This window comes from Chinchilla lanigera, unplaced genomic scaffold (assembly GCF_000276665.1).
Source record: "Chinchilla lanigera isolate Chin_1 unplaced genomic scaffold, ChiLan1.0 scaffold00014, whole genome shotgun sequence".
NCBI classification, from domain to species: domain Eukaryota; kingdom Metazoa; phylum Chordata; class Mammalia; order Rodentia; family Chinchillidae; genus Chinchilla; species Chinchilla lanigera.
Window position 1 is genome coordinate 7,941,023 of NW_004955415.1, and position 25,953 is coordinate 7,966,975.

General features: G+C 39.4%; 1 protein-coding gene across 1 annotated transcript in view; it reads left to right on the top strand.

The window, feature by feature from the left end:
- Lars (leucyl-tRNA synthetase) overlaps positions 1–25,953 on the top strand; it is a 60,466-nt gene that overhangs the window by 17,731 nt on the left and 16,782 nt on the right. Inside the window, exons 9-23 of the mRNA XM_005380680.2 lie at positions 1,848–1,915; positions 2,021–2,246; positions 5,214–5,301; positions 5,379–5,455; positions 5,908–5,961; positions 7,494–7,634; positions 9,885–9,962; positions 14,712–14,797; positions 14,882–14,947; positions 15,040–15,122; positions 15,719–15,857; positions 16,307–16,519; positions 18,591–18,648; positions 20,840–20,903; positions 25,659–25,842. Of these exons, the coding sequence (XP_005380737.1) occupies positions 1,848–1,915; positions 2,021–2,246; positions 5,214–5,301; positions 5,379–5,455; positions 5,908–5,961; positions 7,494–7,634; positions 9,885–9,962; positions 14,712–14,797; positions 14,882–14,947; positions 15,040–15,122; positions 15,719–15,857; positions 16,307–16,519; positions 18,591–18,648; positions 20,840–20,903; positions 25,659–25,842 (1,625 nt within the window). The remainder of the gene's footprint in view (positions 1–1,847; positions 1,916–2,020; positions 2,247–5,213; positions 5,302–5,378; positions 5,456–5,907; positions 5,962–7,493; positions 7,635–9,884; positions 9,963–14,711; positions 14,798–14,881; positions 14,948–15,039; positions 15,123–15,718; positions 15,858–16,306; positions 16,520–18,590; positions 18,649–20,839; positions 20,904–25,658; positions 25,843–25,953) is intronic.

Consider the following 25,953-nt stretch of genomic DNA (forward strand, 5'->3'; position numbering starts at 1 on the left):
CTTTGTTTTTGTTTTTTGAGACAGGGTCTCACTGTGTAGTTCATGCTGGTGTTGAATTCATTGTGTAGCCCAGGCTGGCCTCAAAATTGGGGCAATCCTCCTGCTTCAGCCTCCCGGTACTGGGTTTATCGGTGTGGGCTTCCACACCCAACTTGTAGTTCTTTTGAGACAGGGTCTTAGGTCTTATATATAGTCTAGGCTGGTCTCAAACTCATGGTGATCCTCCTGCCTCAGCTGCCCGAGTGCTGGGATTATACGGTATGTGCCAGCACATTCAGATATATATCTATATATCTATATCTATATCTATATCTATATCTATATCGTCTCTCTCTCTATATATATATTGTTGTTTGCATATACTTTAATAACAAAGATACTTTAGCAGTAAATGAGCAAAATCAGGGAGACAAGGAGACTTAACACATGACCCTTCCACAAGTTTAGGCATATATGAAACTTCAAAGTATATAGTCTGTGTTAACAGAGGCTACACTTACTAATTTTGATTATGTATATTTTCTAAAAGATTATTAGGAAGGAGTGCAAAGGTAGGTCAAACAATACTGTCAAGAAAATTTTATCCTAAAATTTTAACAAAGTCTTAAAACAAAAGTCTAAAAACTTTCTGTTTTCCCACATTGACTCTTAAAACTTTTGAGCTATATATCAGTGTATGTCTTGTCAAACAAAGCGAGCCCTTGAGTTATGTATCAGAGTACCACTCCGCAACTTAAACTTTTACCGCACATGAGGGATTCAGTTTTAACATGAGTTTCGGTGGGAACATTCAAACCTCGTGGAATTGTTATGAGTGCATCATCCTTTATTACTATCTTTACACGTGTTTGTAGTTTAGCAACTGCTTTTCAAAATCACCCTTCAACTCTGTGTAACTTGTCTGATAGGAGTGAGAATTGATTAAAATTTGGAAAGATTTTAGAGATTTCAGAAAGCCCAGTAAAGTTAGTACAGATTGAGTATTCCTAATCCAAGTTCCTGAAATGTTCCAACATTTGAAAGTTTTTGAGCACTGATGTGTCATTCAAAAGGTTTTGGGTTTCGGAGGTTTTTGAACTTTTGATTTTTGGATTAAGCATTGCACTCAAAATCTTTTGGATTTTGGAGCATTTCAGAAGTCAGATTTTCAGATTAGGGTTGCACAGTAAAGTCTGTGCAGATATTCCAAGATCCTAAAAAATGAAATCTCAAATACTTGTGGTCCCAAGCATTTTGCAGTAGAGATATTCAACCTATGTAGCCAATGGTGGCACTAAGCTGAGTTTCGATAATACTTCATAGTTTTTCAACCATTTTCTATCCTTTATCTCATGTGTTCCTTTGCATGGTCTTCTGTGAGACACCACTCACTAATAGGTGGGTCAAGCTAGTGGCAAGGAACCAAGCTAAGTGTAGAATGCATCTCCTCTGATGCCTAGCTGAGTACATGTCTGCCATGACTGCACTTTGGTACCTGCCCTTTGGCCGAGGGTTGGAGTTGTGTCTTCTCCTAGTTTGATGAATAACATTTTGGCCGATGACTTGATGACTCTGAATCCCTCTTTGCACACTAAACTTCATGTAGATATGGTCAGCACACCATAGCAGTCTGTTGATTGATTGATTGATTGATACAGACAATGTTTTGTTAGATAGTCCAGGCTGGGCTTGAAGTCAAGATGATTCTCGATCTTTCTGACTCAGCCTTCCCAGTGCTGGGATTACAAGCGTGCACCACCACACATGACACCTAAATTAGAATTTTGAATCAAACCTTCCACATAGTTTTTAGTAGGCATAATCCAAGTCTTTTTTTCCTTAGATATTTGTTTTGTTTCTTTGTGCAGGGTGTGGGACCTCAGGAATATACGCTAATGAAATTGAAAGTACTTGAACCATATCCATCTAAATTGAGGTAGGTTTGCCAAAGAGTTCTTTCATCATTTATGAGTTATCAGATAGTTGGGAGGAAATCTACAACTTTTTTTAAAAAACATAAATATGTACTTTGTCTTTACAGTGGCCTCAAAGGTAAAAATATCTTCTTAGTAGCTGCTACTCTCAGACCTGAGACCATGTTTGGACAGACTAACTGTTGGGTTCGTCCTGATATGAAGTACATTGGATTTGAGACCGTGAATGGTGATATTTTCATCTGCACCCAAAGAGCAGCCAGGAATATGTCATACCAAGGCTTCACCAAGGACAATGGAGTGGTGCCTGTTGTTAAGGAACTGATGGGGGAGGTGAGTTGGGTAGCAAGAGTTTTATTTTCACGCATACACCTAGAGGAAAATTTCAACAATGAAACTTGAGAAAAGAGCATTTAAAAAGCTTTGTACCTAGCTGTACATGCATTAAGGTATGTAAGTCATTTGTGTTTTGCCGGATTTTCATCCAGCACTTGGATGAGTATTACCCCAGTCAAGATACAAAATAGTCCTAGTGGTGCTTCAGGAGCTCTGTGTCCTCATCCCTTTCTCCCAAAGGGAGCCTCTGCTCAGACTTCCCCGGGGAGTAGTTGCTGCCCTTCAACTGTACTGTACTTAATTATAAGTACAGTACATACTGTTTTGTGCCTGACTTTTGTTAAGCATTGTGTTTGTGAGATTTCTACACATTGTGTGTAGGGATAGTTCTTTTTTATAGCTATGTAGTATTAATTGTACATTACTAAAATACTATTTGTGAATTTTATGTTTCAACTCAGTTTATGGTTCAAAAATAGACACAGTTGTCCCCAAGAGACTTAATAACTGCATTATACTTTAAATTTATAAAGTTGCTTATGTTCCTGGTAATACTAAATTTGGAGTTGTAACTGCTTTTTTTCTGAAAAATAAGACTCAGTTGATATTAATTAACTCTGGACTGTGGCACAGTTCTTACCCTTATAGTTCATCTACTTATTATTAGTATTTTTGAGTGTATTTTCTTCCATTTAGTAAATGTTGATCTTTGGTACCATAACTAATCTTTTATAAAAACATGAGTAGAACACTGTCTTCTTTAAATTTGAAGTTCTTTTGGTGGGGAGGGTCTGTGAATTGAACCTGGGCCTTCTCACTGAGCTACCTCCCCAGACCTATTTTTATTTTTTTTTTTATTTTTTTTTTTGGTTTTTCTCTGGTACCGGGAACCGAACTCACGACCTTGCACTTGCTAGGCAGGCGCTTTTGCCGCTGAGCTAAATCCCCAGCCCCTATTTTTATTTTTTAAATTTTGAGACAAGGTCTTGCTAAGTTGCCCAGATTGGGTTTGAGCTTCTGTTCCTCCTACCTCAGCCTCCCAGAGTGCTGTGATTACAGGTGTGTACCATGCATGGCTTCATTTGGACTTTGTTTTAAAAAATTTTTTATTTTTATTTTTTATTTTTTGTCTTTTTGAAACAAGGTCTCGCTATGCAGTTCAGGCTGACCTTGAGCTCACTGTGTAGCCCAGGGTGGCCTCAAACTCAAAATGACCCGCCTGCCTCAGCCTCCCGGGTGCTGGGATTACAGGCATGAGCTGTCACGCCTGGCTCATTTGGACTTTTATTTCTTATTTATTCTGTAAGCTTTTTCATTAGATTGTTATATATTCATAAACCTCAAAACTCCAAAGACACAAAACAATCGAAAATTACTCCCCATAGGCTCAGGTTTTGGTCAGTGGTAGAGCAGGCATAAGGCCCTAGGTTTGGCCCGTAGCACCTGCAAAGAAAGAAAAAAAGGTACCTCTTTGGTAGTGGTGGCAAACCTATGGCACTGGTGCCACCTTGTGCATGCAGAGCCTGCCTGTTGGCACATAACCCACATCACATCAGCATCGCCCTGGCAGCCAAACATCAGCTAACAGTGCACATGGGGCAGTGTTGGCACCTGGCAATGAAGAAGTAGGTTTTGCATTGCAGTTTGGGCACTTGACCTGTAAAGGTTTGCCATTACTGCTGTAGCCACTGTGTCCTTTTCCAGAGGTAGTCAGTAATATTTTTGTCTTGTGTGTCCTTCCAGAAGTATTTCTTGTTTACACAAACAAATACATATATTTTCTCTCCCTCCCTCTTTTTTTTTTTTTTTTTTTTTTTTTACACAAATGGCAATATACTTTATATACATTGTGTGTGGTTTCTTTTATTTTGAGTCTAAGTCTCATTATGTAGTTCAGGCTGGCCTTGAACTCGTGGCAGTGCTTCCTGCCTCAGCCTCCTTAGTGTTGGGATCATAGGCCTGTGCTACCTTACCTGGGACATTAGTATATTTAACCGTCCCTCATATGACTGCAAATTGTGTGAAGGCATCATTTATGTATATATATATATATATGAATACAATGAAGTGGAGGGGACTGTGGAGTGCAGGTGTGTTACCTACTTAAAGCAAGCAGCTGCAGGCTTTTGTTGCCATGTGAATATGGGCCTAGTGTTCCTGAAACTTCTAAATTTTCTCAAGAAACAATAGAAATAACCTTCTTTTTTACATTTTCTTGTATTCATAATCATCATTTTGTGTTTTTTGTGGGATAGGGTCTCACTACGTAGCCCAGACTGGCCTCAAACACATGGCAGTTCTCCTGTCTCAGCCTCCTGAGTGCTGGTATTACAGGAGTGCACCATCATGCCCGGCTACCATAATTATCATTTTAAACGCATGTGTAGCATTATATCTTATTGATGTATTATATTTTATTGCAAGAAAATAGTTTTCTTTGTTGACTGGGTCTGAGTTTTGTGGAGATGTTTGTGGCGCTTGGTGTGGATTCCTATGTTATTTTCCTCTAGGGTTACAGTGTTACAAGCAGTATATTGGTGTAGTAAGTTCACCATAGCATTGCCAAATTAGGTATTACAATTACTTAAAATCATTGTTCAATCTAGGTGGCTTAAAAGTTTATTTTATTTAATATTTTTTTAACTGACAAAAATTCCTTATTTATGGTGTGAAACATGTTTTGAAGTGTACACACTGTAGAGTGGCCAAACCAAGCTAATTAACAAGCGTATTACCTCGTGCTTATTTTTTGTGGTGAGAACCTTTCAAATGCTGTGATTTTCAAGGATACTATATGCTGTTACTAACTAGAGTCATCATTTTGTGTAATCATTGATCTCCTGGGCTTATTCCTGGCTCTTTCTGATTGCTACCTTTTTGGGCTTAAAATATTAATATTGCTGTAACTTTTAATGGTTACAGATACATTTCCTCACCTTTTATGCTGCTGTTTTTCTTATGCAGGAGATTCTGGGTGCATCCCTTTCTGCGCCTCTAACTTCCTACGAGGTGATCTATGTTCTCCCAATGCTCACCATTAAGGAGGATAAAGGTAAAGGGTTATCTCTGGAAGTATTTTGCCAACCACATTCTGGTTGTATTACCTGATTCCACACTTTCTTTTCAAAGGCACTGGTGTGGTCACGAGTGTCCCCTCGGATTCCCCTGACGATATTGCTGCGCTCAGAGACTTGAAGAAGAAGCAAGTGAGTTTCTGAGTGTGATGTTCTTGTTTGTCTTCCCCCGCTCATTGTTCAGGTACTGCCGAGCTGTACTGTGACATTAGGCTAAGCAGATGCACATTTATCTATAGGCTGCTTTTTATTGTTTATAAATTTTTTGTGGCTGGAATTTTGAATACAAGGTTTGACAGAATTTTGAATAAGCTTTTTGATACATTGCGACTGAAAACAAGATCTTCATCTTAATCAATATGCATGCATTTTTGCATTTGGCTTCACAGTTTCATTGCCTAAACCATTTAAGCTATTTGAGTTTTAAAAGGTCACAGACCCTTCTTGAGATATTTGATAAAGATAAAAAAAATTTTGTATGGCGAGAACAAATAGTATTTCAAGAAAAGTTTGGAGTGTACCTCCCTCCATGATATTCCACTAAAGTGCTGATCATTACTGTTAACTTGGGAATTGTTTTGTAGGCCCTTCGAGTGAAGTATGGAATTAGAGATGACATGGTCTTGCCGTTCGAGCCGGTGCGTACATGGCTGAGCTACCGTATTCCTATTTATTTGTCAGGGAAAAAAAGAGCTAACATGTTTTCTGTGACAAAATTAAGTAATTTGTGGAGTATGAAAATAGGAGGGGGTATTTTCTTAAGGATTTACTTTAATTTGATATCTGCTGTTGAAGGTAATAGAAGAAAACGAATCTTCAGTATTTTTTACCACGTGTACCTGCACTTCTGGAACAAATAGCTTTTTGCATCATCATTTTATACCAGCTTGTTTTCTTATTATAACCAATGTCCTGGCTTCTGAAGACAGTTTTATCAAGTTACTCATGAATGTTTGCGTATTTGTAATGATAACAACAAAATCCCGGGGCTGGGGATTTAGCTTAGCAGCACAGTGCCTGCCTGGCAAGCGCAAGGTTGTGAGTTCAATTCCCGGTACCAGAAAAAAAAAAAAAAAAAAAAAAAAAAAAAATCCCATACAACTCTGTTTTATGTTTCCTGTGTTTTCTTTTTTGTGATACTGGGGATTGAACTTTAACACCCCCAGTTCTTTTTATCTTTTATATTGAGTCAGGGTCTCACTGACTTTCACAGATGGGGCTCCAAGGCAGTCCTGCCTCAGCCTGCCAGAGTGCAAGGATTGCTGGAGTGTACTACTGTGCCCAGCTCTTGTGTTTTCATATTAGTGCCTGCAGAAGAAATAAATGACATCCATGAAGATTCCAGAAGATTTAATATAAGAAAGCAAAACCCACCCGGTGTGATGACGCACACCTTACAATCCCGGCACTCGGGAGGCTAAGGCAGGATTACTGTGAGTTCAAGGCCATCCTAGGCTACGGAGAGAATTAGGTAGCGAGATTGTATCTCAGGAAAAAAAAAAAGCACGACCATCCACAAAAATAGTGATTCACAACTGCCTTTGCTAGTTTCAACTTTGTTGAGTGAACTTATGCCAGTGGAACATGGCGAGCCAGGGGATGTGTGCGGGAATTTGCAGTTTGGCTCCTGTGCAGGAGAGGACAGATTTCCATTGGGAAGTTAGTCACTCAGTGGTGGCACTGCCATAGTACACACAATCTGAAGTGGTTTTGTAACAGCAAAGTTCTGACCAAGAACTGAGTGGGACTGAGGTTTGGAGGCAAGAATGAGCTTTATTTTTAATGCTGCAGACTGGACTGAATGTTCCCAAAGCAGGTGGGCCCGGAAGCTCAGGAAGCGGGTTTTTATGGGGCTGCAAAATGGAAGGACGGAGGCAGAGTGGGGATTGGGCCTTACAGTGTGCATCATAGCGACCAGCTGGGCATCACAGTGACCAGCCGTTACTGGGAAACAAGTAATTCACACTGAAGTAAAGCAGAGGTTGCTTGGGCAGTAGGAGCGAACAGGAATTGAAGTATCCTGACGGTTTACCTTGCCGGGAAGCCGACCCCGTGTCCTGGGGGCGTTTTCTCGTATGGTTTCATGGGGCATTAGAAGCACAAGGACTGTGCACCATGGGGCGCGCTCTGTCCATCCGGTGAGAGTGAGTTTGGACGTTGCTCTTTGCAGGTGCCAGTCATCGAGGTCCCGGGCTTTGGAAGTCTTTCTGCTCTAACCATTTGCGATGAGTTGAAAATTCAGAGCCAGAATGACCGAGAAAAACTTGCAGAAGCCAAGGAGAAGTTATATCTAAAAGGATTTTATGAAGGTGTAAGTGATAATTTTCTTATTTGTTTGTTTTTTTTGTGTGGTACTGGGGGTTGAATTACTGTTTTGGTGTACTGTGTGCCTTGGAATTTTCTTAATGCTTTTGAAAAAAACAAAAGAAAAATACAGTGTAGTTTCAGTAATATAATGATTTGAGGATTAGTATGGCATTGTGTTCTGTTTCCAAATTTTTATTTTTAGTATGTCTTTTGTCTAAAAATATTTTGAGAAATTACGTTTTTTGTACCCTTTAGGAATCTCTAAGGAACATAAAATTAGTTCATATTGTTATGCAGTAAACTCCAAAGGTTTATTGCATACAGAATACCTCTTTTTTTTGAGACAGGGTCTTGCTTGTAGCTCAGGCTGGCCTTGAACTCACTGTGTAGTCTAGGCTGGCTATGAACTTGCAGCGATCCTCCTGCCTCAGGCTTCTGAATGCCAGGGATTACAGGCGTGTGCTTGGCCTTTTCTTTTGTTTTTAATTCAGGAGTTTATATTTTAGATAAGCAGTTTCTTATTACTTTACTCATTAATGCCTTCTAAATGTCAGGTAAACATAACAAACATGTTCTGAACCTTTATTTCTCAATTGTGCATATGTTAGTGTGGTTTAAATTTCTTGGAGGCAGGCTAGAGAGAGTAAAAATCTAACCAAGTTGTTAGCTACTTAAATTTGAAATGAAGATTTCTTTTTTCTTGCAGTGCTGCAGATTAAACCCAGGGCCTCATGCATGTGAGCTACTGAGCTACCTCCCCAGCTCTTGGACTGAAGTTTTTTCCTTTTTCCTTTTTAAAAGGAGGAGGGGCTTATTTTGGCTCATGAAGTAAGGATTGTTAAAGGAGACTAGTGAGAATGCCTCAGCTTTCTGAGTGCTGGGATTACGGGTGTGCACCACTATGCCTGGCTTAGTTACATGGTTTTTAAAGTGAGTTTTACCTGTTGAGTTATAATAAAAGCCAACACTTGCATAACACTTGCATAGTAATTTACGTAGCTCCTAAAGATAATTCTGTGAGGTAGGCACTATTACCCCATTTCACAAATAAGGAAGTGGAGGATAAAGAGGTTAAGTAATTTACTCCAGATCAACAAGATAGCCAGTGGCAGAGCTGAGATTTGAACGAGGCAGTTTAGCTTCAGGATTTGTGATTTTTTTTTTTAAGTACTGGTAATTAGACCGAGGGCTTTGCATATGCTAGGCAAGCTAAGCAATGTTACCAGTCCTTTTTTATTTATTTATTTTTGGTACTGGGAATTGAACTCAGGACCTTGCACTTGCTAGGCAGGTGCTGTGCCGCTGAGCTATATCCCTGCCCCCCTTTTTATTTTGTGAGACGGGGTCTCACTGAGTTCCCCAGGCTTGCCTCAAGCTTACTATCCCCCTACTTTACCCTCCTGAATAGCTGAGATTATATGTGTATCCCACCATGGCTTGTAGGTTTTGTGTTTTAAATACTACACTATCATGATCATTAAATGTAACTTCATAATGATGGGTTAAATAGATAATGAAGCATTTGATATGAGTGGACTGGAAGGTCAAAAAAGAACATGTCTCTTTTATCGAAAATTGAAACTGTTTGAAAGAGACAATAGTCAGGCCAGAATCCAAACTTTATTACTAAAGAAAGATGTAAGGGCATCATGGCTTAGGTATGTGCAATAATGGGTGAGCTCATACTTTCCTAGAATTAAATTTGGCCATTGAGTAAAAAGTAAAGTTGAGAAATAATACCTCTGCTGCAGGCTTGTAGCAGTTAGGGTGGGAAAAAGAAGGATAAGTGGCACATATGTTTCATTCCTTCTGCTAAAACCATCAGGAATGAGGTGAGTTAGTATAGCAGAATCCTTTCCATGTGAACGCTGAGAAGTAGAAGTGAGTGTTGCTTCCTAGTCCTGCTCACAATAGCTATTTCAGGTATTCGTAGGGAAAGACAAGTGTGTTATAAATAGTAGTTGTCCAGGCTGGACATGGTGGCGCTGAGCACTCGGTGAGTAAGACAGGAGAACCGCAAATTTGAGTCCAGCCTGGGGAATTGAGAGAACTAGTGAGATCCTGTCCGGAAAAAAAAAATGCCTGGAGATGTAGCTCAGTGTGAAAGCCCTGGATTCAATCTATGGCACTGCCCCTCCATTAGTTGTCTAGGCTGTACCCAAACAAACAGTTATGGCTATCAATGTGGTAAATTTCACACTAATACAAATTTTAATTGTTCTGTGTGTTTTCTAACCCCTTTTCATCCTTCTAGGTAATGGTGGTGGATGGATATAAAGGACAGAAAGTCCAAGATGTGAAGAAGACTATCCAGAAAAGGATGATTGATGCTGTAGGTGCTGGGCTATCCTTTGAAGGCCACTTTGGGAGGACTGTTAACTAATGGATTTAACAGTGTTATTAGCAGTGATTTCTATAGCAGAAGCTGGGGCTGTCCTAAAGTTTCATTTGTGGAAGAGTATAGACCTATTCAGCAGTTCCTTAACTTGAACATGCTACCTATTACGGCATTGAAGGTAGCATTCTAAAGCTTATACAGAGAAGCTCTGACACTTGCTGGTAGTGGTCACTTTAGATAAGACACCGATGATTACATTCTTCTCTTTCTGTGGTGCTTTACTGTTTTATTGTCATCCTTCTGGACCTCTCCATTTTTGTTGTAGCTTTCTTTTATTTAGCTGTTTAATTTTTAAAATTTTTAGGTCTGGGGATTTAGCTCAGTGGCACAGCGCCTGCCTGGTAAGTACAAGGTCATGAGTTTGATTCCCGGTAATGGAAAAAGAAAACAAACCAGAATTAGATATATATTTGGGGGCTGGGGATTTGGCTCAGCGGTACAGCGCCTGTCTGGTAAGCGCAAGGTCGTGAGTTCGATTCCCGGTACCAGAGAAAAACAAAAACAAAAAAAAAAAAAAGAAAAAAAATTTTTTAAAAATTTTTAATAAGCCTATTAGGCTTATCACATTGTCTTAAATATCTCTTATTTGGAGAGGATCAGTTTCAACTATCTTTAGTGTTGATTTCCATTTCTCTTATGTTCTCTGAGTGCTTCTAGTGTAATTTTTAAATTTTTTCTTTGGGAGGCAGGTTCTTACTGTATAGTACACGCTAGCCTTGGTCTAACTTATATAGCCCAGGCTGGCCTTGAACTCGTGGTGATCCTCCTGCCTCAGCCTCCTGAGTACAGGGGTTACAGGGCTGCACCACTATGCCAGGCTGTAGTGTAATTTTGGAATTTGATTTTTTTTCAGGTTTAGTCATCAGCCACTGACTTCCTACTAGGGAAGATAAAGATTTAGTTCTTCTCACCTCACCTTGGATCTTCTTTGACTCACATATTTTTGTTTTTTTTTGTGTGTCTTTTGAGACAGGATCTTGCTGTGCAGTTCAGGCTGGCCTTGAACTCACTTTGTAGCCCAGGCTGGCCTTGAACTCACATCTTTTCTGCTACCTCAGCCTCCTGGTTGCTGGGATTACAGGTGTGTGCCACCACACCTGGCTAGCTCACATATTTGTATATACTGTATCTCCTTATATCTGTCTTCCTGGCGTAGCTGTATAAGTTATTCACTTGTAATGTACAGTGAGAATTTTTTTCTCTAGATTTTGGTTTTCACTGGAGTATTGTCTTTAAAAAAAAAAACTTAAAATATACATATAGCTATTCCTACACTCTTTTCTATGTATTTTTTCTCTCAGTCTCTTCAGACATAACAGTGTGTTACTGGCCTCATCTTAGAGAAGGCTTTCTTCTTGTTTAGTTTGGCCTGTTTGCTGGTACTGTCTTGGGACCTAGATGTCATAAGGGATGTTCTCCCACCATTACTGAGAATTCCCTTTGCTCTTGTCATTCGCTCTCGTTTCCTTGATTACTTGGCTTTTTCCCGGTTTTTCCTTTCATCTGCCTCCAGTAGCTTTCCTGTGAAAAGTTACCTGGAAGGTAAATCTTTGTAGCTTTCTAAGTCTAAAAATCTTTCCTTCGTATTTATATTTGATTACTTGGACAGAGGTTCTGTATTGGAAATCATTTTTCCTTAAAGATTTGAGTGCATTACTCCACGGTCCTCTAGTTCACTATGCTGTTAAGAAATCCAAGGTGGCGGGGTGCAGCGGCTCATGCCTATAATCCCAGCTGCTTGGGAGGTAGAGGCAGTAGGATCACAAGTTTGAGCCCAGGCTGGGCAACTCAGCAAGGCCTCATATCAAAATAAAAATAAAAGCTTGGTGTGGTGGTGCAGACCTCTAACCCAGCATTCTGCCGAGTGACACAAGAGGATTGCTATGAATTCGCAGCCAGCCTGGGCTACGTAAAATTCAAGGGGTCAGGCTAACTACAGAGCAAGACCCTGTCTCAATAACAACAAAACAAACACAAAATATATAGATGTAAATAAAAAAAATTTAAAAAGGGCTGGAGATGTAGCTTACTGGTAGAGTGCTTGCCTAGCATGGGTGAGGCCCTAGGTTCAAGCTCCAGTAGTGAAAAAAAGAAAGAAGTCCAGCACTGCTTGGGTGTGTTGGTGTGAGCCTATGCTCTCAGGTGCTTAGGAATGAAGGCAGGGAGATCCAAAACTATTTTGGTAGTAACTGATTTTTTTTCCTTCAGTTTTTTGAGAGAGGATCTTACTATGTAGCCTAGGCTGACCTTGAATTTGAAGTGATCCTCTTGCCTCAGCCTCACAAATTGTGGGATTACGGGCGTGTTCCCAATGCCTAGTAGTAACTGATGTTTTTGAAAGTCAGTTTTTCCCCTACACTGGAAACTTGTAGAATCTTTTTTTTTTTTTTTTTCCTTTCTATATTCTGAAGTTTCGTGATGATCTGCCTTGGTACAAGCACATTTTTAAAAATTTCTTTGGTCTTTTTGAGACAGGGTCTCACTATGTAGTTCAGGTTGGCCTTGAGCTCACTTTGTAGCTCAGGCTGGTCTCGAATGCCAACGATCCTCCTGCCTCGTGCCTGGCAGTACAGGTACATTTTTATTTATTCTGTTTGTAGGTTCCTTGGGAAATTTGTGTTTTGCAATTTTGGAAAAAGGTTTTTCTTTTTCTTTTCTTTTTTTTTTTTTTTAATACTTTTTCCTTCTTTTACTTTAATTTCTTGTTATTTTTACTTTCTGAATTCTCATTCAGTCATTGGACTTCTTAGACTCTGGATATGCTTTTGCTCTTTGTGAGAGTCCCTTAGTTTTTCTTTTTGAGTTTTAAGTTTCTGAGAACTCATTAAAAAAAAAAAACTCTTAAAAAAAATCTCTTAACGTAGATATTTTCAAATGTACAATAAAGTAGGGTGGTATGACAAATTCCTTTGTATCTGTCACTCTGCTTCAACAGTTATCAATCTGGGGCCAATTCAAGAGCTCAGTCTTGGGGCTGTGGGTGCAACTCAGTGGTAGGTAGAGCACATGCTACTATCTAAGGCCCTGAGTTCAGTCTCCAGCACCAGAAAGAGCCGATTACTATTTTTTGAATGACTTGTTTTAGTAGGATGTTATTGTTTCTTGAATGTGAAATCTTATATTTTTCTGAAGAAGATTGTTGATATCTAAGCTATTGGGTACAAAAGGGCCCTTTCTTGCATGTGGGTAGGGCATTTTACTTGACTCTAGTGGGGGAGATCTGAAAGGGGTTCTTCGGGCTTCAAGGAAGCTCTGATATTAAGATTTTGAGCTTTTAGATTCTCTACAGGATATTCTCCTGGTCTTTTGCTTAAAGGGTCTAAACTGATGGTGGCGGACCTGAGGCACACCTGCTGTTCCTATCATTGAAAGCTCTAAAAGGTTTGCCATCATTGGACAACAGCATTCTGGGAGCCAAATGGTAAAGCTGAGGACAAGCATCTGGTGTGCTGACTTTCACGGGTACCCTGTATTTTACTGTCACGCTCATATTCTTGACTTGGTTCCCTGGTTCAGACAATTCTCCCTCCCTGGAGGATACACTTCCGGTGTACTGCTAGCAGGGGAAGTGGCAGGCACAGGTGTGCATAGTAGAGAATTAGGCACCAGAGTTCTCTTTCCTTGAAAGACTTTCATCTCTTTTCTGCCTCATTTCCTTTCTACTTTCAGAGCCGTTTTATGTCACAAATTCCTGCATCTTTTGGAGGTTCCATAATGCAGACTGGATTGCTTTTTGGTATTCTCTACTGCTAGGTTAGGATTCAGCAAGATTTCTTATTTCTGCTAAAATAGTTATCACTCATCCTGGTTTTCAGCTTCCAAAATTTGATATTATTTTCTTCTCCCCTTCTTTTCGACTTTATAGATTCAGATAATTTAAAATAACTCTCTCTGTTGTTATTTACTGGAATTTTGAAGGATTAGATGTCTGTTTCTAGTTTACCATTTTTAAACCAAAAGCCTGAGCTATTTAACTTCAGTGTGAGCTGTATTAAAAATAGAGAGCAAGAATTATTTTGTGAATAGTAGTGCTGAATTTTATTTAAAAATAATCCTAGCTTAAAATGCTCAGGGCTATAATATATTAAGAGATGCTTATATTTTATTAAAAAAAGCTTGTGGGCAGTTTTCTAGTGGGGAATTTTTTAATGTACTATAAATCTTGTTTTCACTTTTTTTTTTTTGGTATTGGGAATGGAACTCAGAACCTTGTGCTTGCCCGGCAGGTGCTTATGCTGCTGAGCTATATCCCTGGCCCCATGCACTATAAATCTTTAGTAACAAGATCCTTTATGTTTAATCTTTAAGTATTTTTTTTAAAGTAGTAGTTCTGTGTACTTAATTTCCTGTTTATATTTTTATAAGAAGTATTGAAAGCTGTCATATATAGGCTGTCAAATCATAAGATAGGAAACTGCTAATGCTGTTTCACTTTTTACTGAAAAGGAATAGGCAGCTAAGGAAAGTGAGCTGCTTGATGAAGTTGATGTTTTTTTTCAGACTCAACCTTTGTATAGAAGGAAAACAGGTAAGTTCAGCTGTGAGAAGACAGTGCCTAATGAAAAATGGGTTTTAGTTATTAGAGATGTCATAATCTTTTAAAAAATATTTAAAAAAATCACTGTGTGGAGTGGAGATTGATTAGGCATAATATCTGACATATTTTTATTTATTTTCTTTCAGGGAGATGCATATATTTACATGGAACCAGAGAAACAAGTCATGTCCAGGTCTTCAGATGAATGTGTAGTGGCTCTGTGTGACCAATGGTTAGTCTCCTTTATAGCAAGAAAATTTCGTTAATTCACTTTGCTCATCTCTGACCTTAAAAAAAATGCATTTGTCCACTCCAGGTACTTGGATTATGGAGAAGAGAACTGGAAGAAACAGACATCGCAATGCTTGAGGAGCGTAGAGACGTGAGGAGAGAGGGAAAAGGGGACGAGAATGTGGAAGGTTGTAAAGGTGGAGGGAGACACCTGAGTTTTTTCTTTTTTTTTGGTCCTTTTAGCTTCTGTGAGGAGACCAGGAGGAATTTTGAAGCTTCCTTAGACTGGCTACAAGAACATGCTTGCTCTAGAACTTACGGCTTAGGTAAGCAAACTTGGAACACCGCTGTGTGGATGGGCTTGCCAGTTACCCAGCACATACATGTTTTGATAGTTTTCCCCTCTCAGTGTTTCCTCAATTGGAAGTGACAGGCTGGGGTACGAGGGAGAGGGAAACCAGGGTGTGGTCCCCTGCCATCAACCTGGCGGTAGAAATGTGTCATCTGTAACTCACATTGCTTTTATGGTGATTTTTTAAAAATAAAAAGACTCTAGAGTTTCACCATTTTGGTTCTTATGTGTCATTTTATTTTTATTAATTAAGAACTTCCTAGCTGGTTATGGTGGCACAGGTCTGTAACGCTCGCTATTCAGGAGGCTGAGTCAGAAATGTTGCAAGTTGGCAGCCAACCTGGGCAATTTAGTGAGACCCTTTCTCAAAATAAAAAAAAGGGCTGAAGGTGTAGTTCAGTGGTAAAAGAAGGCCTGGGTTCAATCCTTGTACCACCAAAAGCAAAATAAAACAAAACAAACCTTCTTAATTAAGTAGCTTTGTAAAAGCCACCCTCTTGTCAAAAATGTGAATTCTATGAATGGAGTGTCTAAGGTTCCTCCAGCATTAATTCTCTCTCTATTTTATAGGCACTCGACTGCCTTGGGATGAGCAGTGGCTGATTGAATCCCTCTCAGATTCCACTATTTACATGGCGTTTTACACAGTTGCACACCTGTTACAGGGGGGTAACTTGCGCGGACAGGCTGAATCCCCACTGGGTATAAGGTCAGTTGGTAAATAGTTGAGAAAAAGGAGCGTAGTTTGTTAGTAATCATTGTTATCCATTGATTTATGTATTGAAGAGTTTCTTTTATATTTAGTTTTCTGAACAATTCATTTAGGAGAATTTTGTCATGATGTTTTTGTGTTTTCTTATCATGAAATCAAGACAAATTAATATGTAGCCCCTCCTCTGTTATTATCCACTCTTCACGTTAGTGGGAGCCCGTTCTTCTTTGTTACTGTAACCATAATAAGAAAGTGGCTGTGGTGTTCTATGACTGTAATCCCAGTGTTTTGGGAGACTGAGGCAGGAGGAGCACATCAAGCCCAGCTGTGAGCAATTTAGCGCCTGAGGCCCTGTCTCAAAAAAAGGCTGAGGATGTAGCTTATTGCAAGGGTTCTGGGTTCTGGGTTCACACTGTGAATACATTGTTTGTTTTATTTTAATACAGACCACAACAGATGACCAAGGAAGTTTGGGATTATATTTTCTTCAAGGATGCCCCATTTCCTAAGACGCAGATCTCAAAGGAAAAATTAGATCAGTTAAAGCAGGAGTTTGAGTTCTGGTATCCTGTGGATCTTCGAGCCTCTGGCAAGGACCTTATTCCAAATCATCTTTCGTATTACCTTTATAATCATGTGGCTATGTGGCCGGAACAAAGGTGAATGCTTAAATAGATATGGACTAAATTTATTGTCAATGGAAATATCTTGTGGCTTCAGATATTTAAGAAATTATTGTGGAAGTTATAGCTACATTTGCCATTGACTTTATTTTTCTTATACTAATATATACTAGTGCAGGATGAGTAACAATGGTGAATACACTGCATATTGTTATCTTTAAATTAGTTACTCAGAGTACAAGATATTGGCATTTAATTGTCATATGATAGCTTCTTGTATTTAGAATATTTTATTATTTTTTTTTTTTTTTGGTACCAGGAATTGAACTCAGGACCTTGCTCTTGCCAGGCAGATGCTTGTGCCGCTGAGGTATATTCCTGGCCCAAGAATATTTTATTCTTTACCCCTCAGGAATGATATCCAGGCGTGGTGGAGCACACCTTTAATCTCACCACTTGGGAGGCTGAGGCAGGAGGATCGTTGTGATTTTGAGGCCAGCCTGGGCTACAAAGTAAGCTCAAGGCCAGGCTGAAGTGCATAGTGAGACTCTGTCTCAAAAAGACAAAAAAAAAAAAAGAATGATAGGATGCTGGGCATGGTGGCACATTCCTGTGATTCCAGCACTTGGGAGGCTGAGGCAGGATTGCTGTGAATTTGAGGCCAGCCTGGGCAACATAGTGAGTTCAAGGCCAGCCCAAACTGCATAGCAAGACCCTGTTTCAAACAACAATGACAAAAAATGACAGGAAGATTTTGAGTTAGAGAAATAAAATAAGCCTAATATTGTTCTTATACTACATGTAATTTTTTGTCTATTGTTTAAAATGTAGTTTTAGCCAGGCACGACACATACCTGTAATCCCAGTTATTGAGGAGACTGAGGCAGGAGGATTACAAGTTTTAGGAGCTAGGGTAACTTAGTGTAATTTCATCTTGAAAAATAAAAAGGAGGGCTGGGGATATAGCTCAGCAGCATAAGCACCTGCCTGGCCAGTGCAAGGTCCTGAGTTTGATTCCTGGTACCAAAAAAAAAAAAAAAAAAGAAAAAGGAGCCAGGGTTTAGTTTAGTGGTGTACATCCTCAGATTCATTCCTCAGTACTACCCCCAAAAGTGTCTACCTCGAATCCTGAACAAGATTCAGAAATTAGGTATATGGCCAGGTATCAGATAAGCAAATAAACATCTTTTTAAAAAACGTATTTTTAGAGCAACTGAGTCTCTCAGAAGAAGTTTTTACTAATAAACAGACTCTTTATCCCTTCGAAGGCACCAGTTGTTTTTACGCTTCACAGTTCTTTAAACAAAAATTATAGATAAGTAATAACATGAAGTGTTTATGCCAGATACTTTTAGGAACTGCTGTAGTTCTCACTACAGCTTTTAAAGAAGGTCTTTGTGTTATGTCCACATTTTACAGACAGGGAACCTTAGGGAGTCAAGAAGTCAGTAACTCACCTAGAGCTCCCCAGCTAGTGAGGGGCCGAGCCTGGCTCCAGAACTCTCGCTCTCACTTCCTAGGACCCGTACGGTCTCACCGCTGGGATGAAGGAAGGAATGAATGAACGTAGTCTGAAAGTGTAAAAGTGAACTGTCATGCATGATACTCTGCTTCCCAGAGTTCATCACTGCTGTTGGTTTCTTGGGATTACTTCTGGAAAAAATGTTTATGAATATAATGGGCATCATGTTTTTATATTTTTAAGTTCATGCAATGATACCACATTGTGTACACTAGTCTCATTTTTTCCCGTATCTTTTTATAGTCGTATATCCCTACTTATATGTTTTAAATATTATATCATTGTATAGTATGCTGGTATCATAATTTATATAGCTAGTTCTTTGGTTGTGTTCATTTGTTTCCTTTTAAAAAAAGAACTGCCGCTGGGGGTGTAGCTCAGTGGTAAGGTACTTGTCTAGCATGTACAAGGCCCTGGATTCAGTTCCCAGTACCAAAACAAAAACAAACCAGGGCTGCAGTTAATATGCTTGGACACTGTCTTGGCAAACTTTTGTGAATCTGTTAACATTTACTTCAAAATTTTAAGTCTAAACTAAACCACAATCTTTCTTTACATTTGGTCTTTAAACATGTACTTGTGAAGTGAGAAGTGGCCCAAAGCTGTGAGAGCAAATGGACATCTCCTCCTCAACTCTGAGAAGGTAAGACTCTTGGTCTCTCGAAGGTGGAACCCCTTGCTGCCAGGTGAGGGGGCACACCTGTGATCCCAGCACTCTGGGAGGCTGGGCAGGAAGATCGCCTGCAAGTTCAGGCCAGCCTGTGCTACAGAGTGAGTTCAAGGCCAGACTGTGCTATAGAGCAAGATTCTGTTTCAAAAACCAAAAATGAAAAAATGTACACACACATTCGCATACCCCAAATCCTATGGAAGTCTTCTTAGATTTAGGAAGCTGCATTTTTTTTTTTTAAATAGAAAAGTAAGGAATAAGAACTAGTCAATTAAAAACCTATCTGAAGTGTTTAGGACTAACACTGTAAATTACATTTTAATCTTTAAAATTGAGCAAATGGAGCATTAAGTATTAACCAAGGCATGAGATGAGGAAAATTTACCTGTTATAACATTTGCATTTGGAGGGACGAGTGCCTTATACTGTGACTGGAACAGAGACAGAAAAGAAAGATAGGAACAGGAAGCGGAAAAACCTTGGCATCATGAGCCGTGATCTCTCTTACTGGGAAAATTTGATGCTCTTTTGTCTTATGCTGTGATTGGTCACTGAATGAATATTTTAGTATATGTGCTGAAGTAAAATAGAACCATGGAAGTTTGAAGCTTGTAGGGTTTTTAGGTGATATTCAGTGCTTCTTTCCAGGTGCAGTAGTATATGTCCCTCTCTGTGTTACTTCTACTACCACCCTACTGTTGTTACTGATAATATGTGTGATTTTTTAAAAACGGGTTACATAGGCCTTTATCTTATTATTCAGCCTCCTTGGCAGGAGGGTGTGAACACTTGACAGAGCTCCTGCTGTCCCTCTGACACCTTTGTGCACATTAGAGAAGGGCACTCTTTTTTCAGTTTAGGAAGAAAATGCTGGGTATATTGGCACATGCCTGTAATCCCAGCACTCTGGGTGGCTGAGGCAGGAAGATCACTGATTTTTGCCCAGTTTGTGCAGTTTGGTGGCTTAGTAAGACCCGTCTTAGAATAAAATAAAAAGGGCTGGGGATGTAGCTCAGTGCATAGCCCTGGATGCAGTCTCCAATTAAAAAAAAAAGATGTGGGTATTTAGTCTAACAGAACATTGTTGTACTATACTGACTTTGTTATAACAAGATGCTTTATTGCCATGTTGTAGAAAATTGGTGTAATAATCACCTTTTTGGCATCAGCAAAGTTATGATAACATAAAAAAATTTAAAGCATTAAAGATGGCTAGTGCTTTCCTAGATGCATGGCCTAGGGCAGGGCACAACTTAAGGAACTGATTATTATTACTATAATGACAGGAAGGTTGTTAAAATCCTAACTGCAGCCGCCTGAGCGCCTCCATTCCATTTCTTTTTTTTTTTTGTCCTTTTTGAGACAAGGTCTCACTGTGCAGTTCAGTCTGGAGCTCACTTTGAGCTCACTTTGTAGCTTGAGCTCACTTTGTAGCCCAGGCTGGTCTGGAACTTGCAACGATCCTCCTGCCTCAGCCTCCCGAGCGCTGGGATTACAGGCGTGCCCCACCACGCCCAGCTCCATTCCATTTCTGAACGTCTCTGGTGCTGTGGAGCTCTTCCTAATGCTAGGAGCGGAAGTGTTCAAGTGGGATCGTTGTACACGTCTGCCCTTGTCACCTGGGGCAGTCGAGACTGGAGGGAAGTGCTGGGGCTCAGTGTCCGGCTGGGGATCCCTGCCTTAGTGCTGTCACTGATAAGCTCAGTAGCCCAGAGAAGTCACTTCAGTGGATCAACTTCAGTTTTTGCTCCTCTAAAATTCCTGTAGTGTATCTTATGTTTTGTGTGCAATTTACTTATTTCATTTTGTCAGCAGTACCAAGGGTTGAATGTAGGGCCTTGTGCATGTTAAGCAAGTGCTCCACCACTGAGCTACATCATACATTTTCGTTTTTTTTTAAATTTTTTTTTATTTTAAAGAGTAAAAGAAGGATAACATAATAATGGGGGGGGGGGCTTACCAAATTATAGACAAAGTGGTAGGAAATTATCAATGGTTATTGTTTTACATATTGTTATCTACAAGATAGTTTCTTACATTTTCTTTCTGTGTTTTAAATTCCTTTTTTAATCTCACGATACTCAACCTTCTTAATTTGATTTGGCTGACTTGGTTTATTTATATATATTGTTGTTAATGCCTGATCATTGACTTTCTGTTTTAGATGTCAAAATCCACAGGCAACTTCCTCACTTTGGCCCAAGCTGTTGACAAATTTTCAGCTGACGGTGCGTACATTTTTCTTATTGCTATTACGTATGATGTCATTCTCCTTAGATTACAAAAGACAAAGTAAAATTGGTGTTTTAATTGTTTCTCTTACTTTTAACAGTTTTAAAATATTTGTATTTTCTTTGTGGATAAACAAATGTAGCATTTATATCTGTTCAGAAATAACTTACATCTGAGGTAAAAGTCATTTTTTAAATGAGACTTACTATAATTTAATTGCTAAGATTCTAGAGTTGTTTTATAGAGATACTTAGTTTGTAAGAAGCTTTTCCAAGATATTTTGTTTTTGATATTTTCACAGATGATTTGAGTCTGGGACCATTTATTTTTCAGAAAAAAGTATTTTGCCAGCTTCAGCGATGCTACTTTTTTTTTTTTTTTTTTTGGTTGGTACTGGGAATTGAACTCAGGACCTCAAGCTTACCGGACAAGCACTTACACTGCTGAGCTATGTCCATGGCCCTTACTGCTACATTTTAATAGTATTTCATGGAGAGAAGAAATGTACAGTCCTGGGTATTCTGGAGGGTTCATTCATTTCTTATGTAGCTAATCATTGATCATCATGGTACGTTTTGTTGCTCATGGCTGGCTCAGTCTGAGTTCATTTTCTTTACATTGAAAATGAACTATTTTTATTCCTTAGAATATATTTTAGAAATATGCTTTGCTTTGAGTAGGTAATGCATTCATATGATTCGAAATTCAGAAAACATAAAAAGCTTATGCTTTGCAAATACTCCCTTTTCTAATCCCCTCTCTACCAATTTTTTCTCAGTTGGCAGAATCATCAGTTTCTGCACATGTGTACTTGCTCTCTTACTTTGCTAGTGAGAAGGCAAATTTGATGCAGCCATCCAGAGACAAATTTCTAATAAAATTTTATCTTTTTTTTTTCTCTTCTCTTGCGGTACTGGTGATTGAATCCAGGGCCTTCATGCTGAGCTACATTCCCAGCCCTTTTTATTTTTTGTATTAAGACAGGGTCTCACTAATTGTCCAGGTTGGTCTCAAACTAGCTTCCCACAGTGCTGGGATTACAGATTTGCGCCACCACGCCCAGCTGTCTTTTTGGCCCTACAGTTCCCCTTCTAGCTGTTTACCCTGAAGGTATACCTCCAATAATACAAAAGTGTATCTATTCACTGTAACATTGTCTTGGAAAATACTATAATCACCTAAGTGTTTCTTTATAGGAAGGTGTACAGACTCATAGTAGTGTACTGTGTAATTATTAAAATAAGATCTCTACACAAACAAACAAAATGACTACATCAAGTGGGGTGTGGTGGTGCACACCTGTAATACTATGGCTGGGGAGGCTAAGGCAGGAGGATCTTTGCAAGTTTGAGACCAGCCTGGGCTACAAAGTGAGCTCAAGGCCAGCCTGAACTGCATAGCGAGACCCAGTCTCAAAAAGACACACACAAGAAAAACAAAACAAGGTTTTAGAACTCACTCTAAACCTTTATAGAGCCCCCCCCCTCTTTTTTTGGTCTTTTTCAAACAGGGTCTCGCTATGCAGTTCAGCTGGCCTTGAGCTCATTGCCTTGAACTCACAACGATCCTCCTCCATTTTTGTTTTTTTTTTTTAAACAACTGTATTTTATATATATAATGACATACAAAACTGTTACATATTTTTGCCAGTACTGGGGATTGAACTCAGAGACCCTATTGCAAAGAGCTACTTCCCAGCCATTTTTTGCAAACAAGGTCTTTAATTTGTGTAGGGTGGCCTTGAACTTGGGAATCCTCTTGCCTTAGTTTCCTGAAAAGCCAAGATAAACTTTTTTTGTCCTTTTGAGGTAAGGTTTTACTATGCAGTTAGGGCTGACCTTGAACTCACTTTTGTAACCCAGCAATCCTCTTGCTTTATCCTGGACTGCTTGGATTACAGGCATGGGCCACCACACCTGGCCAAGATACATTTTTTAAGTGAAAACAAAGCAAAAACCAAAAAGTAAATTTGGTTTACTTTTACGTCATTTAACAAAATAGCAGATACAAAGATACGTATTTGCTAAGGGCTAGGGATTTAGCTTAGCGGCACAGCGCCTGCCTGGCAAGCACGAGGTCATCAGTTCGATTCCTGGTACCAGAAAAAAACCAAAAAAAACCCAAACAAACAAAAATGTATTTGCTAATTAAAAAAAAAAAAACACTAAGATGATGGGCTAGAAACCAGACAGGTTAATTATCCATAGGACAGATGGACTTGGGCAGAATGGAAATTGGCTGTTGAAGATAAGGAGAGCTAACACTCTCTGAGTATACCTTTTTGTGTAGCTTTGACTCCTAGCACCATGCATTATGACTCACTTTGACTTCTAGACCCGTAGGTGTCACTAGCTAAGTAGGTGCTGAGCTACATCCATCTCCAAGCCCTTTGGGGGTATGTTGAAAGGCCACAAGAACCAACTTGAGGGAGCTAATGACCCATGCTAGGAGAATTTGGAAAACAAAGTAAATAATAGTAGTATTGGATTACAATCCAGTGAGTAAAACAAGTTCTAAAATCAGCTGGGCATGGTGGTGTACTCCTGTAATCCCAGCATACGGAAGGCTGAAACAGGAGGATTGCTGCAAGTTCAAGGCCATCCTGGGCTGTACAGTGAGTTCAAGGCCAGCCTGAAACACAGCAAAAGCCTATCTCAGTCCCCAAGCCCCTGCCAGAAAAAAAAATTAGTGGAGTAGTAGGGACATTTTCCTTTGAAGTCTAATTAATAGATGTAGAAATACTGTGTGAAATGTAAAAGTACCATTAGGCAAACAACATGGTCATAATTATTATAGGCAAGATCCATAAATGGTTGCTAACATTAATGAGTGAAAATGTCAGAAGAAATGAGGTATTTGCATATTCTTAGGATTATTTCTGTTAAGATATTTATTAGTTAGGGAAAAATAGTAATTTCACAGTGGAGAAACTTGGTGCCTACCACCTTCATAACCAAGTGACATGTGAGTAAAGCAGTAGTAAGTAATACCAGTATCATGTACTTTTTTAGAATACACTGAGAAGGACACAACATCTGTTTTGTGTTGTGTTCTTTTGTGTTACTCTTGCTGCAGGTTCATAACTTTAGTCTAATTATGCGGCAGTATCTCACAGAAACATAATTGAGAGCAGTTCTGTTAAATGACTTTCATTAGAAATGTCATGGTCAGGAAAGGCAAGGAAAGGCTGAGAAATTGTCACATTTGAAGAGACGAAGGGGACACAAGAATTAAATTCAAGGCTAGATGGGGCTGGGGATTTAGCTCAGTGGCAAAAGCGCCTGCCTGGCAAGCGCAAGGTCGTGAGTTTGATTCCTGGTACCGGAGAAAAACCAAAAAAAAATAAAAAAATAAATAAATTCAAGGCTAGATGTGGTGGCCTATAATCATAGCGTGCGGGAGTCTGAGGCAGGAGGGTTGCTGTGAGTTTGAGGCCAGCCTGGGCTACACAGTGAGTGAGGCAGCCTGGAGTACATAGTGAGACCCTGTCTCACACAAACAGACAGAACGAACTGCACTGTGGAATTCTAGATTGGATCCTGGAATAAAAGGATGTTAGAGGCAATACTGGGAAAGCTTACAAAGCCTGTCATTTGGTTAGTAGTATTGGACTAACATTCACTTTCTGGTTTTGATACTGTAGTTACGTGTTCACACTCAGGAAGCAGAGTGAACGATATGTTTATTCTCTGTACTGCTTTTTATAACTTTATAATTTTTCTATAGGTATAAAGGTACTTTAAAATAAAAAGCTAAAAAATTCTTCTTGTTTCCTGTGTATTCCGAAAGACAGCTTTGTATTCCGTGTGCGTGTCTTCTGCCTCTGCAACGCAGAGTGCAGACTGCGTACACTGTTCTGTACCTCGCTGTTAGCCCTTTCCAGTTTTCGTATTTGAGGTTGTTCCATATTGGAGCATAATGAGTTGTTTTCAGCAATACAGTGTTCCATTCTAGAGGTATGTCTGGTAGCATATTTAATGAGTCTAATTAGGATATTTTCTCCACTATTTTCAAGTGAAAGGTTGTGATAGTACTAAAAAATGAGAATCAAAAAACTAAAGTTTCATTACCTGCCTGGCAAGTGCAAGGTCCTGAACCAAAAAAACAAACAGGAAAAACAAACAAAAAAAACCGAAAACCCCCCTTAAGTTTCATTAACAGAAAACTTGGAAGAACCTAATTTTAGGACTGAGAAATTAAATATGCATTTGTATACATAGGGCAACAGTGTATGATCTCATGCATGAGAGCTTGTACTGTTTTGCTCCCTCTAAATGAGGCTGAGATGTTGATAGGGAAATCACAGAGAAATGTATATCTATTCCCAGTTCATTGTTTCCTTCCTGTGCCTCACTAAAGATCATGTTACCTCAGAAGTCAACATGCCTCGGAAGAAACGTATATTGATGAAAAGCATGCAGATTGATACAGATGGTTCACATATTTCAACAACATAAGGGGCCGGGGATTTAGCTCAGCGGCACAGTGCCTGCCTGGCAAGTGAGAGGTTGTGAGTTTGGTTCCCGGTACCGGAAAGCAAAAAATAAAACAAAACAAAAAAACCCAAAAAAATCAACAGCATAGTTATGGACCCTACTATTGGTGATTTTATTTTTGTTGTTGATCTAGGATAGTACTTTAAAATATTTATTTCTTAATTTATATGTGGGCTTTGTAGTATACCCTAGTGGGTATGCAATTGATATTCATTAGCCATATTTTAATTGATCGATATTTTTTCCCTTCCTCAGGCATGCGCCTGGCTCTAGCTGACGCAGGTGACACTGTTGAAGATGCCAACTTTGTGGAAGCCATGGCTGATGCAGGTATTCTTCGCCTGTACACCTGGGTGGAATGGGTGAAAGAGATGCTTGCCAACTGGGACAGCCTAAGAAGTGGTCCTGCCAGCACCTTCAATGATAGAGTTTTTGCCAGGTAATCTGTGGGTCCCAACCACCTTGTAGAATTGCTTAGCGCATTTTTAAGTTTTCTTTTTTCCTAAAATAAATTACATGATAATGATACCTTTAGAAAGCAACAGTTACT